The sequence below is a fragment of the Periophthalmus magnuspinnatus genome, chromosome 17 (genome assembly GCF_009829125.3).
Source record: "Periophthalmus magnuspinnatus isolate fPerMag1 chromosome 17, fPerMag1.2.pri, whole genome shotgun sequence".
NCBI classification, from domain to species: Eukaryota; Metazoa; Chordata; class Actinopteri; order Gobiiformes; family Gobiidae; genus Periophthalmus; species Periophthalmus magnuspinnatus.
The window spans coordinates 20,628,354-20,648,379 of NC_047142.1; the positions used below are offsets into that span (position 1 = coordinate 20,628,354).

The window sequence follows — 20,026 nt, forward strand, 5'->3', positions numbered from 1 at the left end:
TTGCGTTTGCCTCGTTCTAATTAGTTGTAGCCTAAATTAATGGATAACAAACAACAAAACAAACATAAAGCTTTTTTTTAAAATCCCATGTCACGTTTTTATACAATGATGAAGCTATGTAGCAACTTCAAGTGTTCAGAATACGTTACAAAGTAGTCTTCCCAACACTGGCTACGCTTTACGCGCCAAACTGGACACCGCCTCGACTTCTTTCTGACAAGTTTCCTTTTTAAAACGCATTCTCCAGCCATATTTGTTTGAACTTTTGCCGTATTTTGTGTCGGCTCGCCAATCCCCCCAGGACCTGTCGCCCCCTCCTCCACGTCCTCCTCCTCCACGTCCTCCTCCTCCTCCTCCTCCCCGCACAGCCTCGTTCGCGGTGCCGCAGCAGTGAGGAGAGAAGCAGCCAGCAGAAAGCAGCGTGCGGAGGAGACGAGACGAGAACTGGCGGACGGTAACTGATCTCATAACCACAGCAACGACAACGACGAGGCGAGAATCCACCGAGAAAAAAAAAAAAAACACGCGGGGTATCCATGGCTTCGTGCATCCGCATAGCTCCGTATTACGCATCGGTAAGTTGCTTCTTTGGACTTGTTTTTCTAATGATCCCTTGCTTGCACGTCTGTCTGCCTGCCTGCGCGCTTTCACTCCACGTCTTGGGGCTGTCGCTGCTGCGGTGAATCAATTATAAAGAAGAAGATTTGGCTTGAATCTGCAATAGCATCGTGGTGCGTTTACTGACATGACATAAACCTGTGCGTTTAGGCTGTCTGTCAATCCGTGTGATTTCCATGTTGTAAGCGAAGGTCATCCATACGAATTAAACGTGTCCAACGCGAAGACAGAGGAGGATAAAGGGATAAAGCTTGAGTGAAATTAGCTCATTGATTCTGCGCCAGTATGGAGAAAAAACATTAGTCACCAGGCGATTGTAATTAAGACTGGATATTTTCTATCCTTGGCATGTTGTGGGAAAGCTGACTGTTGCTAGTCGCATTAATTGTTATTCCTGTGCTGTAATGTGGAGTTGAAGAACTGTGCAACTGGACAAAGCTGTGAGTGCAAATATAATTATGGTAGCACTAAAAAAAATAATGTTTTTTTTCTTGTTTTGATCCAAAGTGTGGGTAAATTATTGATGCACAAAGTAGTTAGTGCAAGAGAATGCTGAAACCTTCAAAAATCTGCATATCAGTGTACACCAGGATATAAATGATTCATATTGTGCTTTTTCTCTTATGTATTTTCTAGGCTATTTCCTGTTTTACTGCTGTTGTTGACTGCAATAATTTGAATACTTGTACGGAAATATACCAGCTCTGGTTTGGTTAAAAAAGACACACACACAAAAAAAAAATGCATCATGATTGTGGTCAGATTAGGTTTGGATGGTTTAGACAAAAATGTTTATCTTGATAGTATCAGAATAATGTGAAGATGTTTTGGCAGTGCATCAGAAAAGTGCTAAAATGTGTAAGTGTTGATGTTTGGAAATAGTGCAATGACACACTTAAGTAGTTAGTTTTAGTATCTATAATGTGTCCCATGGATAACTCAAATGTCATCATAAAGGCCTAGTACTACATACAGTTTTGAAAATGTCCACACTAGTGCAAAGAAAAGGTGCATATGATAAATATTGAGCCTAAAAAAATAATGTTCATGTAGCATACGGTATATTGAATGATAGGTTGATAGGCTTAACTTTGACAATTTAGGAGTAAAATTAAGTCATGTCTGTTCATTCTGTTCTGCAAAAATGTACAATTAATATGTGAAGTGTTTTTTTATCTGGCTGTTTTTGTCGCCTCAACTATTTTATAATTCAAAAGTTTGATTTCGTAAACCAGACCACACACTAACATGTTAGACGATGAGAAAATGGAGGATTTCACTGTTGTTGGTCATGGTGTTAATAATAATGAAGAACTGTTAAATTGTGAAAAAATCTATTTAGAAGATTACAACAAATTTGATCAATGTTTATTTTCAATCAGCTCTTTTTGACATTGTTTGCTTTTCATAAACCACATACACCCAAAATTCAAATTGTGCATATTTTCAGAACAACATTCACAATAATCAGTCATTTGTAAGTCAGACTAGTGTTTGCATGTCTTTGGTTTTACAATGTTTCCATTTCGCAATTGTCTTAAATATCATTCCAGTTTCCTTCATCATTCGTCATCTGGACTCAAGATGTAGACGCCATCACTGCAAACAATTTTCTTTAACAAATTTCTTCATCAGTTTGGTTTTGTATTTTGTTTTCCTTGTTCTCGTTGTTGTTGTTGCACGGGGCTCGGAGGGCGTACATCATTTTGAGATGTTGTGGTCTACTAAGGCAGCCAATCACATCAACAGTTCTGTTTTATTCATGGGATTGAGTCACCACAAACATTCCCCCTGGAAATACTTGGACACAGTATCGGTATCTGTCTTATATCACCAGTAAAAGCAAATTAATAGTACAAAAAATTGATACCCACCATACTAATATCCAATAATCAAGATTAAAACTAGTATCAAATTAGATACTCACTGATCAATACTGGAAACTAGCACACGATTTCATGGTGACGTTAAAGAAACTATGTATATTTTGTTTTGGAAATGGTCTTTTTTTAAATTGTGACATTGCAATTGGCATCAAGTATTTTACCTGTTCCTTAGTATCAAATTTCGATTGAATTTTGTCTTAAAACTAATAAAAATACTTCAAAATTTGCCCTCAAACACAACGAACTGTCAGTTTTGCTCCTCTAAATTCTGATCTCTGCTCCAAATCACATATTGTTATTGACAGAGGATTGGCTGTGAACCCTCTCGATTAAACAGACCATCTTGATTCATTCATTGAATACACTTTGATGAATCGTACAGCTGTATTGTGAGGCTAAATAACATGTGGATTTACCGGTGACGACATAACTGCATTCCATTTGAACTATTTTAACTCCAATCATGGGCTATGGGCTGTTTTTCAGTTTTCTTCCCTTAGCCACAAATGACACATTTGCACTGACTCACTAGACTCTCCTCTGGCTCACATGTGGCCTGGAGGAGGCTGGGGTGTTTTCGATACTAGACAAACCATATGCTCTGAATACCAGGGGCTGTTTTCTAACTTCATTTGGCTCTTCCAGACGCACGACTGCAGCGACATTTGGGGCAGAGGAGACAGAGATGGAAAAGAGATAATTGATGACATGTTTGTGGATGAGTCAATGTATGGGTGAGCTCGTTCTGTGGATGTAGTCCTGGTTTGGTTTGGTTTAGATTTTTGATTTTAGGTTAGATTTAGTCTTGGTTTAGCTCAAGTTCAGTCCTGATAAATACCTGAGTGTTTGCTAGTTTCCTTGTTTAATCTTGGGTGGTAGTAGTTGTTCTTCAAGTCCTTTGTAAAGCTGTGTGTAATGTAGGGTTGTGAAAAGAATCAAAAATCAGATATAACTCGATACTAACACTAATATCGAAACTAGATACTCATTTAAACAAGTAACGATATTGGAAAAAAAATCACATAACTGATAAAATTTGACCTTTCCTGAACAGTTTCATTTTAAGTTTGATCAGACCACACAGTTTAATAAACAAATACTATTATTTTGTGTTGAAAATTACAATATTGTCTAAAAAAAGAGCTTTTAAAATGATCATTTGAGTATCAGAATTGGTCCTGATTTTAGTATCGTGACAACACTAATATTATCTAGCTTTTCTGGTGGAAGGCTTACCATCAGCTTGTTTGCATGGAGATGATACTGCTTTGCCTGAAATGTTCCACAGTTTGACATTAAACTTAACCATCCTCATGCAGACTAGCAGATGACGCCACCAGGCAAAGTTACAGACCAGATCTACGGAGAGACGCAAACCGCTCACAGTAGAATATATGCCTTTTCAATGTATTTTAGCAAGAAAAACTGTTGTATTTGAATAAACACAATGCAGTAAACACATCAGGTAAAGCATTAACATATCCATGGAGACAAGCAGACCCTTCGCCACAAAAGTTACATACGGTACATAGTTTAGTTGTTAAGCCTGGTTTAGTTAAGTCTGGTTATGTTGATGTGCAGTTGTAGTATGTTTTGGGTGATCCTTGCTGGTCTCTTGTTTGGTTTTGGTTGAGAGGAAATTGTTCCCTGTGCTCTACCCCACTTTATCCTAGATTAACTGGATTACATTAGCTATAAATCAATGCTGTTTTTTTTAAATAGACTTAATTTGGTTCAGTTGTGGTCCAGGTTCCTCCTTGGTTATGTTCAGATTCATTCATCATGTCTTAGTTTGATCTTACTTGAGCCTGAGTGTCGATCTAATGGCTGCCTGTCCATTTTATTTTTCTCTTTTTTCATTTACTCGTCTCTGGATTGGGATTTTCGCTCGATGCATCTAGTCCTGGTTAAGTGCTAATTTCAGACCTGCTTTAATAATGATCCTTACATTGCTCTACTATAGTATTAAAATGTCAGTTGTCTACTTTTTTTCTCTCTTCCCATCACTCTTGCTCCCTCTTTCTCTCTCACGTTTTCCTTCTCTCACCCTCACCTCCCTCTAATTATTCTTCCTCTCTTTCTCCCTCTCCATTTCCATCTTTTTCCCAGGCCCCTCTCCTCTCTCTTTCTCCTCCTTGCTCTCTCTCTTTTTTTCTCTCTGCCCACCCTCTCTTTTTCTCTCTCCCCTTCCATCTCTCTCCCAGCCCAACCTCCTCCTCTTCTCTTCTTCTCTCCCCCTACATCTCTCTCCCAGTCCCCTCTCCTCTCTCTTTCTTCCCCTTGCTCTCTCTCTCTTTCTCTCTCTCTTTGCCCTCTCTCTTTTTCTCTCGCCCAGTCCAACCTCCTCTCCATCCTCTCTCTTTTTCACTCTCCCCTTCCATCTCTTGCCCAGTCCAACCTCCTCCCCCTCCTGTCTCTTTTCTCCCTCCCCCTCCACTTCTCTCCCAGTCCCCAAGCATCTCTCTTTCTCCCTCTCGCTCTTTTTCTCCCTCCACCTCCATCTCTCTCCCAGCCCAACAACCTCCTCCTCCTCTCTATTGTTCTCTCTCCCCTTCCCTCTCTCTCCCAGCCCAACCTCCTCCCCCTCTTCTCTCTTTTTCTCTCCCCCTCCATTTCTCTCCCAGTCCTCTCCCAGTCCCCAAGCTTCTCGTCCCCTTCTCCTTCTCTCTCTTTTCTCAGTCCCTCTCCAAGTCTCTCTTACTCCCCCCTCCTTTCCCCCTCTGTCCACCTCTCTCTTTCCCTCCTTCTCTCCATCTGACATCTGTTTTGGCAGTGCTTTGACCCTCCAGTTCTGTATGTGCAGTCCTTCGTCCTTACACTGCTGTGGCTGCTCTCTCTCTGTCCGTCTGAATTCACTCTCTTCTATGACGTCTTTGCCTCTTGGTTTAGACACATGTCATTTCTTAGCTCCTACATGTCGTCCGCTGCCTTCTTCTTCATCGGCTGCATCCTATTACTCGATAAAGAGTCCTGGAGATGCTTTAGGGGTAATTGGGTTTGCGTCTAGTGGAAAGGGACACTCAGAAGATTTTGAGTGAGTGAGTGAGTGAGTGGTGCATGCTGGGATATGAACATGTGATGGCTGCAATGTGAAAAGTGTGTGCATCCTATGAATCACTGTGGATATCCAATAGAGACAGATTTTTAGTCCTTAGTTTAGCCTGATTTAGCTCGAATGTAGTGGGCGATATTGACAAAAATGATAATCTGGATATTTTTGGGATTATCCTGATGATGTTGGATGTTGAAGTATTGCACGGAATGAGATTGGATTGTAAAATAAGTCAAATATCTCTTCTTACTTGTTATACTCATTTGTAAGATACTGCAAGTTAGTTCAGTTTATTTTTATCAGCTCCTTTTGCAGTGTTTTTAATAGTTCTTTAGTAATATTAAGAGATTGATCGATATGTTTTTTTCATGGCTGATGTTGATTGTTTTGAATCCAGTGCAACCGATGAAGCTCTGTTGATATTTTTGGGTCGATAACAAGAGCCGATTGTTATTATTTTTCCCAAATGATGTATTTTAAGCCTCATATATTGACCAAACAACCAATTTATCGGTCTATTTCTAGTAATATTATAAACCGTATACTCACTAACCCACTTTTTGCATATTTAAAAAAAAAAACAACTGCGATATTCCCACTTCTACTCTGATGTAGTTCATTTAGCCCTGGTCCAGTCCTTGTTACGTCTTGATCTGTCTTTATTTATTTATTTTGGATTGCCCCTTGGGATGCATCATCTATGTCAGCTCGTCATGATGTTTTTCAGTGTATTTTTGAACAATACTGTAAATGTGAAATGCGGAAAAGGAATAAAATCTCCAAAAGGACAAGCAGTTGATCCCCTTATCTGAAACATCACATAGTGCACCTTTTAATTTGATATTGATGATTACGATTTCAATTAGGTTTTTGGTTATATCCTCGCTAGCCTGAGTTAACCCTGGTTTTATTCAGTGATTTGACTTTATTTAAATCCCTTGACACTCTGTGAAAATGGTGAGTTTCGTGCCATGGAAGTCTCTGTTGTGGGGCAAAGATTTATTCAAGCCTGAAGTTCATATGAAAAATAACTTGGGAAACGTGTCTCCTTGAAGATAAAATGGCGTCTGCTTACAATGTGGCTGGATCAAAAATGTCAACAGTGACTATAAATTACCGCTGTTATTCTCCAGGGCATTAGAATATGCAAACAATTCTTTTAAAGACCACAAAATCAGTGCAATGTTGAGTTAGTGGTGACCCAAAAGAGCAAAACCCTAGCCACAATGGAAGATCTTACTTTTTCCCAACGACCAAAGATATATCACACAGGCATAGTATTCTGCACCAGTTTGACGCTAAGGAAATGTTCGATAGCATTAAGAAGTATAGTATAAAGAAGTGAGTGAGTGTGACGTCACCCATACCGTTCGTCTCCAGTCAAATGAAGCTCATTAAGGCTTTCAGTTATAGGGGCCGAGTTCCACATTTGGATTTCCAAGTGCGAGTATCATAGCAACCAAAGAGCCAATTCGGATCGAGGCTGTTGAAGGTGGAACGCTTAGCAACGCTGTCAATCAAACCTGTTGCTAACACTAGTAGGAACAACCTCGAGGAAAGAAGGCGCCTGATTTGTCTCTTATTAATGTTCATAGTTTGAATGACGGACAAAATAGTGATATAAAAACACCAGGATCATGTAGAGTGAGTCAGTACGAACATGTTAAGACCAAAATGATGACACTCACTGCAGAAGTTACCAAGTGAGGGGTGACAATTCTTCAATGTAAAGTGGATTGGAGCCAGAGTCGATGGAGCCGCAAGTGCGCCCATGCTCACTTCTTAATTAGAACGTTTGCTATGTCCATTTATATATACGGTCTAGGCTTGATATTCATTTTTAATCCTTCATTAATATGTAAAAACACTCTTTTAGAAACAATACAATGTAATTTTAAATACAAAATAGTAGTGAGCAATGTATTTTAATGTTGTGATCTTATTCTAATTTTGGTATCGCTTTAAGGTCACTCTATAACTGAGTAAGTATTTTTTTCAGTATCAATCAATCCCGATAAGGAAAAGGTTCCATTCTCAATATCAACAAAGTAATTGAAATAGAATGAAATTTTCAACTCAAAATAATTCAAGCTTTTTTTTTTCTTTTTTTTTGTTACCATAGAGACAATATTAAAACAATAAAACAATTAAAATTCAGTACTGATACTTGTTCAAATTAGTGTCTAGTTTTGATTGTAGTTTTAATAATGAAGAGTATGTGGGTAGGTCTGTCACAATAACACATTTTATAAGTAAATAAAGCCGATAAACGATAATATTGAAACAAAACCACAAAGCTGAATTATCCCCAAAAAACTATTCTAAATGCACAGTATTGTTAAAAAGCAATGAATAAATGGCAGAATGCAACACTTAAGAGTCGTATAAGTCAGCATTTATAATTTATTGAAGGATAAGTCGATACAGTAATTATCGTGAAAGGCCTATATGTAGGTTTCGTTTTTCTTTGACACTTATACTACACTCACCCTTGCTTCACTCTTATTAACTGGACACATGTAATTACAATGGCTGTTTTCTTTTTCTCAATTGATTTCCTCTTGAGGTCTGAGATGTTCAGTTTTGGCATGTGTCACATTTCTGTGTCACATTCTTGCGAGTCGGAGCATGCACCTAGCCCGTAACACCAGCACTCATCTCCCACGAGAGCCGCTCCTATTAACAACACCCCCACAATCAATAAATCATTATTTGTTTTTATGCAGAGAGGTGGTCGTTACTCTTGCTAACAACCACCAGGTTCAGGTTGTGGGTTAAATTCTGAGTGGAATTGCCATTGTACCCAAAACAAGTGAAAAGAATACACAAATGTAGCCCACAATTGAAATCATGATTATTTCAAGCTATTACTGTCAAAATGAACCTATAGAGAAAGTATAGACCTGATATATTTTATTCATGTTGTTTTGTGACAGTGGTTTTGCACAAATATCATTGTGAAGAGCAGCTAATTCACTCTATCTTACAGTTACAGTATTTATTTATTAGACTTATTGAAATCACATTATAAATTTGACTACTCACAGCCTTCAGTGGGAAGGGCAAATTAAAATATATATGTTCTTTTGAATAAATGCTAAATTATAATATAGAGTTTAAGTTTAATCTTTTATCTTACAAAAAATGTTTAAATAAAGCAGCAAAAAGAAAAAAATGCAGTGGGTAATAGGGTAAAGGGGGATTTTTTGTGTCTCTTTTGAGTGATATTAGAACCTCAACCAAAGACATATGTGGTCATAATATCATTGTATAGGTTTTTTATTCAAACCTCCCATCATAGCAACAAATCCTAGTGTGTATAAAGTTACAACAGAATAGTGCAACTCATTTTCAAGGTGATACCACTAACACACCTAAAAGAGCCAGCGGGCAAAAAGGCAGGAGATCTACTTTCATAAAATGTTATTGTCTGCGTCTGTATGGTACATCTGATACAGTGTGGTACTTCTTGTTGTTCATTGTGTCCTGCTTAGGCCTGCATTAGCTGGACTCCGGAGAGTAACGCCTGTGCTAATCACATTGAATGAATTGATGTTGTGGTGTTACACTGCCTGCCCTCACACTCTCCTCTCTGTCTCTGTTTCAGGGCCCTTGATGCTGAAGTGACTGCTCTGAAGGGAACTGTTCAAGTGAAGAAACAAATACTTCAAATCACTACAAAACTTTGTGTGGATACACCAAACCAGAGCATGAGAGCCGCCCTGCTGACAGCCCTCCTCCTGCTGCCCCTGGTGAGTCCACCTGGGGGCTGGGGATAGAGTTTAGGAACTGACGTCATAGCGCAACGAGGAGACAGCAAACTAGATATGCAGATTTATTTATTTAAAGGGACAGTGAATGTTAATGAACAAACAATGTAAACATGCCAGAATCATCCCAATGGTTTGTTTACATGTGTAGCCCCTGGCAGGTCAGGACAAGAGACAGTATATAACACTGTACACATTTTAAATATTGTAATACTTATGATGATATGACACTGGTAAATATTTTGAACTTGCACTTAAAGGTACAATATGTAACTTTCTGGAGGTGCTATGTGGAATATCCATGGAAATAGAAACCATATATCTATAGAGACATTCTCCATAGAGGTAGATGTGTTTTATGCCATACTGTGGAACATTATAGCCGAAGGAACATTTTTATGGTAACAAGCAAAACAAGGAGTGCTCTGACTTACCACCAGATCACCTAAAGGGGGAGGCAAAGGGAAAAGCACCTCTCCAGAAAAAGTTCCACAGTGCACGTTCAAGTAGTTTCCATCACGAGCTCCATGCTGATGGTTGAACGACATATTTGAAATAATGATTTGATTGGACTGTAATTTGTAAACTGTTAGATTCCTCTCTAGTCAAATAGCCTGTTAAAAACAGTTCCAATACTGTTCTGGCCTTCTAGCTTCTATATTTAGCCTCGACATCATTACGTCCAGTATCTTTTCATTTTCACCAGTGGACTTTCGGGTGGGTGTGCTTCTGTCAACACTCCTCCTGCACCATCAGCACATCCACAGATCCGCCTTTACCCTTTAGCCTTTAGCCACATTAGCCTGGTTAGCACTGTTAGCGTGGTTAGCTAACAGATGGCCTGGGTGACCGTGGCGACGCCTGTCCATCTGCTGCCCTTATCTTACATTTGCCTTTTTACATTTCAGAGCAACAAATTTTAAAAAAAATGTCAAAATGAATGAGAAATGTATTCAGGAAGTGTGGGTGTAACTATTTGGGATTAAATCAATCTAAGACGTCCCTGGCTTCCTGTGGTCACTGAAGAACCACAGCTGCATCTGGTGTAAACATTGAGTGGGCTTAAAGTTAATCCATTTGTATCTGTTAAATAAATACTGTGGTTTTCTGAGTGGCCTGTCCTCAGAAGACCTGCTCGTATGTTCAACTGGCAATGGTAAAAACGCAGAGTTCAGATCATGACTTTAACTGTAGCTTCTTTACAGGGCTTTTGGATTGAAAAATGTTCCCTTAAAACCCCAGTAGGCAAAGCGGTACTGGGAAATGGGAGACATATTAGAACTGCTTTGGAGATAAAGGTGTAGATTTGTATATTGCCCATTTCTAGATGTTTGCCAGTTTAATTTGGGGCGTCTCCAAGCTTTTTGGGTGGCACCAGGTCCATCCCAAGTTTTTGCCATTATAACCTTCCAGTCTCCACTCCACACTGTCCCCTGTAGCGCTCACATATGCAGCAAAGTGGTACCTGACCTTCACTGGCTGTAAACTGGTGCTTATAGACCATCAGAGGGTTTATGCCAAGTCAAACGGCACTTTTTTATCATGTGTATGCTGCAGTGTTATGGGAACTAGTTATCAGGTCTGTGGAAATAGCCTTAGGGAGGCAGCCGGGGTCTGGACTGGACAAAATGGAGCGGTATCTGGATGGACATCTGTTTGGGAGAGGAGCACGGCAAACACACATCTACGAGCAGAGAGTTAAGTGACCAAACACGAATAAGATAAGTGTGGACTAGAATAAAACCAATCACTCAATCAAGCGCTGTGTCTAAAGTGCAGTAACATAGCTGAAAATGTATTTAAAAAAAACAAAACAACAACTGTAGGGCTGAATCCCATTTTTGTTCCTCATTTTAACCAATAATGATTTTTTATTTTGTTTTATCTTATTAAAAACAAATTAAAATGACATTAATATTAATTTCCTGGATACAAACAAGATCAAATTTGTTTTTTGTAGAATAGTGATATTTATTCCACCCAATCTATGAACTCAGACTTGACTATAGACGCCTGCTCTCAATGCCCTAAACTGAATCTTAATTAAAATGTGACTAACTGCAAAGCCCTTGGACCATGCTTATACAAAACAACTATAAGAAAACAGTGGCTGGATCCTACTGTTTAAAATTGCATGTATTTTTTTTTTTCTGTAGAAGTTTTCTAAAATCAGTTTAATGAAATAACATTAACATACCTCAGACTAAACAATGAGATGAACTGCAAACAAGGTGCAGAGTATAATTGTAAAGGCCAACAGCAAAGTAAATCACTACTTTAAATATGTCTATTACTGGTTATGTTTATTAGTGTTGTCATGATACTAAAATTTCCAACTCGATTTTGATTCTGAGGAATAGAATTAAAAATAGTACTCGACACTGATTCCAATATCAAGAGAATAATAAAAAACACTCTTTCTTTAGATAATAGAATGTAATTTTCAGCTTTAAATCATAGCATTTCCATAGTTTCATAGTGGTCCATGGGCGTATACTAGTCTATGTGGTCTTATATTTGTTCTGATAAAGCTCAAGATCATTCTAAACGTATCCAGGAAACGTTCATTCTGTCCTGTAAATGTGACTTTTTAATATCAATACTTGCTCACATGGGTATCCAGATTTGATATTAGTTTTAGTATCGATTAGTAGATTATTTTCAACCCTTTCTTTCTTTATTCTTTATTTGTCAGGGACCATGTACAAATTCATTAATCTAACAAAAGAAAAGATGATTTGTACCAGATTTAGCTTCTTCTACTTTCCATGTGCAGTCCCTGGGCAAGTGAACACGCATTAAAATACACATTTCAGTACAATTACATTATAAGACAAACAGTTCATCATTGACATTAGCAGTAAAAAACAATAAATGTCCCCATGTCCAATACAGTATGTTTCCCACAGTCCATACCAATTTAGGACTGATGTTTATAGTGAGTTTAATTACACAAAATGAGTCATTAATTTTAGTTTGTGCTTTGTTAATATTTTGCTCATAAGACATCGAGCCCAGTCGGTGACAAAACAAATAAGGTTTAAAAGAAATCTCAAAACAATCACGTCCAAACATCTGCCCACTCATCAGGACCAAAGCCCACTCAGACAGAATAAACACAAAACATTTCTATTGTCAAACAAGGCTTCAATCTAAAATGTAATACATAAATGCATGAATGTATTGCTATAACTCACCTCATACTGTGATCATACAGAGCCCTGGCATCAGATATTACTCATCTGCCACCAATTATTCCAGGTTTACAAAAGAACGCACTGGCTCCCGAAGAGTCACCTGCTGCTTAGCAACGCAGGTCGGCATCGGATAAAAATGTCTTTAGAACGAGCGTTTCAGATATACTCCAGAGAACACAGTATGTACAAGCATTCACCAGAGACGCCAACAACGTGGAGGGGTTTGGGCGAAAAGGAAGAGGGAATTCACTTCTTAACACTCTTAAAAATGCGTTAAGGTGATATGGTTTGAGTTTTGATTTCAAATGTTAAAGGGCACATATTACGCTATTTTCTGATTTATGTTATAATGTTGTTTGCACGTCAAAAACAACTACAACTACATGACATCACAAGGTGTAACAGAGCATTTTGAGCTTTGGAGATGTAGACAGACTAAAAAAATAGGATTACTGAAACATGTGTGAATGAAACAAAACACAACTCCCGGTATATTGTATGTATGTTTTTGGGGTTCAGCATTATAACACTGCTAAAAGCTCACAAGAATCAATTTTGTGTAATATAGGACCTTTACAGTTAAGGTTAAGGTACACTTTATATTTTTCCTCTGCATTTGACCCATTCCTCAATAGCATGGGCAACCTGTGGAGCAGTGAGGATGCGTCTCCTTGAACTAGGCTTGGTTAGTGTTTTAAAATAAACTGTAGTAGCCCAAGAGTTGAAGAGAAGCGGCATGAACAACAGTCAGCACTACCTTAGCTGGAGGAGTGTACTTATTGTCCATGTTTTGGGTTGATGGAGTGACCAGAGGAAACTTAGACACAGGCAGAAACATGCAAACTCCACCCAGAAAGGATTTTCCATCGTCTATTATGTCAAATTACAACCAGGAAAAAAGTTAATTGTGCAAATGTACCTGTTTTTATTACGTTAGACTATATTTTTGCCCAAACTATCTTAAATTAGACTTATCCATGGCTGGCTATTAAAGGTCCTATATCACACAAAATTGACTCTTGTGAGCTTTTAACCATGTTGAAATGCTGTTACCTTCTCAAAAACATACCTGGAGTTGTGTTTTGTTTCATTCACACATTTGAATAATCCTGCATTGGGACTGTCCACATCACCAAAGCTCAAAATGCTCTGTTCCACCTTGTGATGTCATGTGGTGGTAGTTCTAAACTCAAACTGCTATTTTTTAGCCACAACCCAACTGCTTTACTCTACAATACACTAGAATAACTATAAGGTGTTGCCTTTTAAAATATATATATCTTTGTTTTACCCTTTGTTCAGTTGAGATTTCCTTAGAAAGTCTACAATATCTTCTGAAAAAGCGAAGAAGGCACAGTGAGACTCAAACAATAGCTGTAGCTTCAAAGTTTGGCTGAAATTATTCAACTGATTCTAGCGAAGGTGTATGGAGTTTAAAAACACAGTGCACTGCTTCCTGTATTACCACTTCATGACATCACAAAGTGGAACAGAGTGTTTTTAGTTTGAGAGAAGAACGCAGCCTAAATATGCAGGATCTGTCCGTTACATGTTTGTGAATGAAACACAGCAAAACTCCAGGTATGTTTTTGATAAGCAAACACCATTATGACAGATAAAAATGAGTGTAATATAGGTGACTTTAAATGTACAGTAACACAAGAAAAGCACCTTTGATTCCAGCCTGTTCATAACGTCACATCATAAACACGAGTGGATCCCAGGACATTTCGATACAGTGTATTGTTATTTGTAGACAGAGCTCTGAGAGGAGGACATTCTTCTGGAGGAGCAGTGGGATGCAGTGATGAGTCAGCCATCTTACTCAGGGCTGGAAAATATTACACCTGTCAAGGATGAGAGTGAAGAGGCCTTAAGGAAGCTAGCGGCGCTAACCCACCTTAAGATGGAGGAAGCTACATGTATGAGAGCGGCTGAGGTTTTTCTGCAGCTGATAGAAGACGATGCAGGAACACAAAAATCTGAGTGTCTGTTTGAAAGTTTCAGTTTTATGCTGAACAGTAACTTGGCATTTGTAGTTTAGTAAATTGAATTAGTAACGTAAGATGCACGTACAATTATTACAGCAATGGTGGGCCTATAAATCAATTTTTACTTTAAATGTTATAAGCTAAAAAAATATAAGTATATAAGTGTTCACCCACCCACATTCTGATAGTGTCCCAGGCTTTATCCTTATTACATATGTGATTCGTAGTGACAGGAAGGGCACCTGGGGTAAAATCTGTCCAATTATGGTATCACAAAAAAAAAAAAAATCAAAGAAAAAAGAGAAATCGAATATTACCACATGTTTCTATACCCGTCTCCATCTTCTCAGCCCACAGCTCCCAGCGGTGTAATCTCTCGTGTCTAATACCAGTACCTCTCTCTGTGTCTTCCTTTCTCTCTCCCTTTCTCTCTCTTTCTCTCTCTCCTCTGTTCCAGGTGGCCCCGGAGTCCGAGCACTGTATAATCAAGCATGAACATGAGAAGTGCATGGAGCGGATGGCGTCGCACGACCCCTCTGAGGACCTGGATTTAGGTTGGTGTGGCTGTGGTCGTGTGTGGACATGCGTGGCTGATTGTATTTGTCCTCTCATCTTTCCTGCATAATTTGGCATGAAGCCCCCACTGCCTCCCACCTCCTCTGGCTCTGCTGCTGCGGTTAAACTCTTGACTTTTTCAGGGAGATCTCTAAGAAGGTTTAGCTGTGGTAAAGGCCAGAAATAGTACTTTTTGTTACTCTTCTTTGTTCAAGACTGTAGTTTTGTCTCTTTTGATCCTAAGGCAAAGGCATGAAACTCTGCACCAATTTCAATACCACAATGGTTATAAAAATATAATCCAATTGGAAAGGTACAATTCTGTGAGTACTTACATTGGATACTATATTTAGTATAATTTAATATCTGGGTTGTAATTTTTTTGGACAACCCTACAGAGTTGAATACAATCTTTATGTTAAAAGAGAGGGGGCAGAGAGAGGAAGAGAGGAGAGAATGTTGTAGTCGTTTTATTTTGAAGCTTCCTGACTGACTTATTTTAGGCCTCAAATGACTATATTATAATATAATCATTTTGCACATCCTAATTACTATAATTAATAATAATAATCTAATAATAACATCTTCTCTTACGACCTATAATAATTACATACATTTACAGTTGGGCACCTTGTGTTTCCATTCTTTTCTTACATACACATAGGCAAGATAGGTAAAGTGCCTTGCCTAAGAACATAACAAAAAAATTCAAACTGAATACCTTAACAAAAGTGAAATTTACTTTTCTTGTTACACTGTGGTTAATCACTTTTATTTTATTTTATTTTTTCATTATAATCTGAACAAAGATTTGGCTTCTTTCAATTTATTTATTTATTTATTTTTTATTTTTATTTTGTCCAACTGTCATTTTTAAACAATGTTGAATACAGTTTGTTAATTATTATTGTGCATTAAAAAACAAAAAAAAACACACACAGTTTTTGTTTTGCCATTCTGTACTTACAGTTTAACACATTCTTACAATATATAGGCGAGGTATGGGTGAAGTGTCTTGCCTAAGGACACAACAACAACGCTTTGCACCAGGGAGAGATTTCAAACAGTCAACATAAACAAAAACAGAAACAGTTTTTTGTTCACTGCTGTGATTAAAACACTCGCTACTTTTCATGAAAATCTCAAAGAAGGTTTAGCTTTGGTGAAGGGAGGGTGTGTGTGTGTGTGTGTGTAAGTGTATGTATGTGTGTGTGTATGGAGGGGGTGGGTTAAATTGTCCTTTTTCTGCCAGAGACGGCGTAGCATAGGAGGCCATCCAATGACAGTTCTCAAGCCAAATGCCTCCTCACAGATTCAGACCAAGTGGATTTTTACAATCTCTTCCAAGTCAGTATAAAAGTGGGAACGCAGTATGGGATTCCTGGAAACCATTATTTTTCTGTCCACGGTGCTGTGATTTTCATTAGACAGAGCTGTAGACCCCCACTACCCCAACTGCACGGTGACTCACCCCTCTGCCTCTCGCAAACACCAGTATCAGTAAAATAGAAAAGTACACCGGAAAAATAAACTCCCTAACAAGCTATAAACTAGGAGGAGATTAAGGGTTAAAAAACAGAGGCACTGTCACTACTCGCTTGTCTCCATGGAGATGATGTTCTGTGTGCTCCACAATATGGCATTAAACTATCTAGCTATCTATCTATCTATTTATCTATCAGGGAGACAAGCAGGTGACACCACCAGGCCAAATTACAAGTCAAATCTGTGGAGAGGCGACCCCACTCACAGAAAGAATTCATGATTTACAAGGTATATTTTAGCTATCCAAACATCTATAAATGAATAAATGTAAGATATATAAATTAAATTCCATACCGTGGAGAATTCCAGATAAAGCCATTGCACTTCCATGGAGACAAAGTTACAAAAAAGTTACATAATGCTCCAACTAGTACAGTAACTTAAATTACCGTATGTACCACTTTTACCTAAAATATAAACCCTACAAATGACAAAAATTGATATCACAAATAATATTTTTAATCATCAAGCCATTGTGGTTGAAGCACGAGTATAAACAGGTATACACCGCGATAAACGATGTACGATAATATTGAAACTACTTTATGCCGCTGACACAAAAACACTAATGCCAGATAATCCCAGTTAACTTATTTTTAAGCAGACAAATCTTATCATATTACAACAAAAATATCCAAATCTCCTCATTTTACAAGGAAAATATACACATAAAATAAATATTGAGCCTAAAATATATGGTTCCAACTTTTATGTATTGAACGATAAGTGGATATAGTAATTATCATGACATTCCTAGTAGTGCAGTATGATTTGGTTGCTCAGTGCTTTACAATTTAAAACACTCCAGTATAACAGAAAACTAATATAAAACATAATATAAAACTATGACAATGCTGTTATAGCCAGAATAACAGTGTCAGGTATTTACTCTTTGTCAAAATTGATATTAAGTATTCATTACAATTGTGTGTATAAAGATACTTTGTTATTTTTGCTTTGATTATTCATTTATTTTAAGTTTAGTAAGACCTGAAGTAATACCTTAGTGTAACTCAGTTGTACCTTAGTGTTACTCATGTCTGTAAACCCCTAACTTCTTAAATTTACATATTTAAATGTTTTGTGTTTAAAGGTGCACTGTGTAACGTTTAACTGGTGTCCGCTACCTGCTTGTCTCCATTTTACACAATGCACTGTAGTATATAGTACAGTTCAGATCAGTACAATGTTGGATTTATGCTTAAATCCAACATTGTTTGTGTTTGGTCACTGATCCAAAGGTTGTTGGTTCGATCTCGCTCTCGACATAAACACCACTGGCTGACCCACAAGTTGGCGGTGCTTTGAGTGCCTTAAAGGTGGAAAAGTGCTACCATTTTGTGTAAATTTAGGTACATTTAGTTTTCGTGTTAGACCTGAGTAGCTACTTAGTTTCACCCAGGACGTTGAATTCCTACTTTTTATACAAATGAATGCAACTTTATGAAATTGATGATGCAAAACAAAGGCATAGTGCATTTTAGTTTCAGCACAGAAGTGATGGCTGGCTCTGTCTTCTCTCTGGATAGAGCGGAGCATATAAATATGTCAGAGTGAATAAATATGAGAGTGAAGGAGGTCTGTCTGTGGCTGTCACTGTGTCAGCCCTTTGCTCAGACTGCACCCCACAGCTCATCTAAAACTGACAAGGCAATAAATATAACTTCATCTGATGGGCGAGTCAAAGAGGATTAATTGGTTTAACAGTTCTATAATTAGTTAGTTGATGGTCGCCATGTTCAAATTCATGAGTTTTACAATAAAAATATGATAAGTACCAGATTTAGCTACTGCAGCTTTCTCGCAGTCATTGTCATTTTCAGACTATATATTTTTTTAAGGATTATATTAATGAATTCTATACAAATAAACTACTAACTAAAAATAAAATAAACCCACATACGTTAGCAGTGCTTTTATTTATTTATTTATTTAAAGAGGGGTTATTTTACTTCTGTGTGGTATTAACTGCTACCACATAACATATTCAGATCACTATGTTACCTTTTATTGTTTTGAAAATGCCGTATTTGCCAAAAAAAACAACAACACATTTCTCTCTACGCTAAGTTGCTCCCCCTTCAGAGCGGTATCACAACACAGTCAGCACGCATCCTGCTTATAAAACCACTGTACTGTATCATGATTTTGTATATTTTTGGACATTTTTGTGTTGGACAGAATTTTATAGCTAACCGTGTGGAGGGTTTGAATAAGGCGAGGGAGAGATCGCTAGATTACTGAAACATGCACGGATGACATCTCTCCAAGCATTGTTTCCGTTTTTGATGAGGAAACAATGTTGGAGAAAGCTAAAGCGACGTGGGAGAAAGCTAAAGCGATTATTTTTTGCATAACACCCCCACTTTAAGGAAGCTGACCATACAATATAGTGTGTAGGTTTGGTTTATTTGTACAGCACAATTCATACATAAAGTAACTCAAAGTGCTACAGAAAATAGGAAATACATAAAAAATCACAAACTAATAAAAACATAAAATAAAATGAACTTTAAAGTAGAAGATGACTGTTTCTTGAGTAGAACAGCACGGTTTCTGTCCCAAAACTGTAGAATCTGACAGTGTTACACCCCGACTTGTGGTTACCAAATATTGTTTAATTAAACTTAAATTAATGATTAGATATATCCAGCAGGAATTCATTAATCACACTTTGTCAGCAGCTTCCGTCCCGTTTGCCTCATTAGTGTTTAAAAGTTACGTAGCTTCAGTTATTACGAGCCAGTGCAGTCATTTTAACCAACGCTTGTCTTGTCCATTTTACTTTGTGCTGACAGGAAGCTTCTGCTGGGGAACTCAAAATGCAGAGTAAGGGGATTGTCAGTAACGGTATTCAACTGAGTTTTCAATTCATCAGGAGCCCCCTTTCTCAAACGCACATTTCATTCTTCATTTGTTATTACATTATAATCGTGCCACTGTGACCCGCCATTTATTTGTGAGCTGTGTGAAATTGCAACATAACGATTTCCTGTCTGCTGCAGTAATCACACTCTACCGGTTTTAGATTGTAAATGAAAAGCGCTAATAAAGTCTATGGTGCGAAGGCCTTTTATTTGAAAAGTGAATCATTGAGAGTCAAAAGTTAATCCTGAGCGAGATAACAAGGAATTGACTTAATGTTTATTGATATGCCATCTTTTCTAAGTCAGTGATCGCGCATTTGTATTCAGAGAGACAGTGTTATAGAGCGTTTTCTCAGGGAACATGAGGTAGATTTGAAAAGTAGGTCCAGCAAATCTTCTGTCCCACTTGACGAAACGTAAAGGTCCACTATGTAGCTTTTCTCCTGGAGGGTAAGCCGCCTTATCTTCTTCTTGGAGTAGGCCTGTCACAATAACACATTTTGGAGCAGGGTATATTGTTAGAGATATACTGCAATAAACGATAC

The 20,026-nt window shown here is 37.9% G+C and overlaps 1 protein-coding gene across 2 annotated transcripts in view; it reads left to right on the forward strand.

Annotated features, from left to right (window-relative positions):
- The first annotated feature begins 389 nt into the window (after window positions 1-389).
- Window positions 390-20,026, forward strand: part of adcyap1r1a (adenylate cyclase activating polypeptide 1a (pituitary) receptor type I) — a 37,652-nt gene continuing 18,015 nt past the window's right edge. The window contains exons 1-3 of one of the 2 annotated variants that reach the window (XM_033983085.2): window positions 390-575; window positions 9,164-9,308; window positions 14,972-15,068. In XM_033983085.2, coding sequence (XP_033838976.1) covers window positions 9,267-9,308; window positions 14,972-15,068 — 139 coding nt within the window. In that variant the 5' untranslated portion in view covers window positions 390-575; window positions 9,164-9,266. Of the gene's footprint in view, window positions 576-1,031; window positions 1,059-9,163; window positions 9,309-14,971; window positions 15,069-20,026 lie in introns of those variants that run through there. The other variant, XM_055228419.1, reaches the window with a different exon arrangement.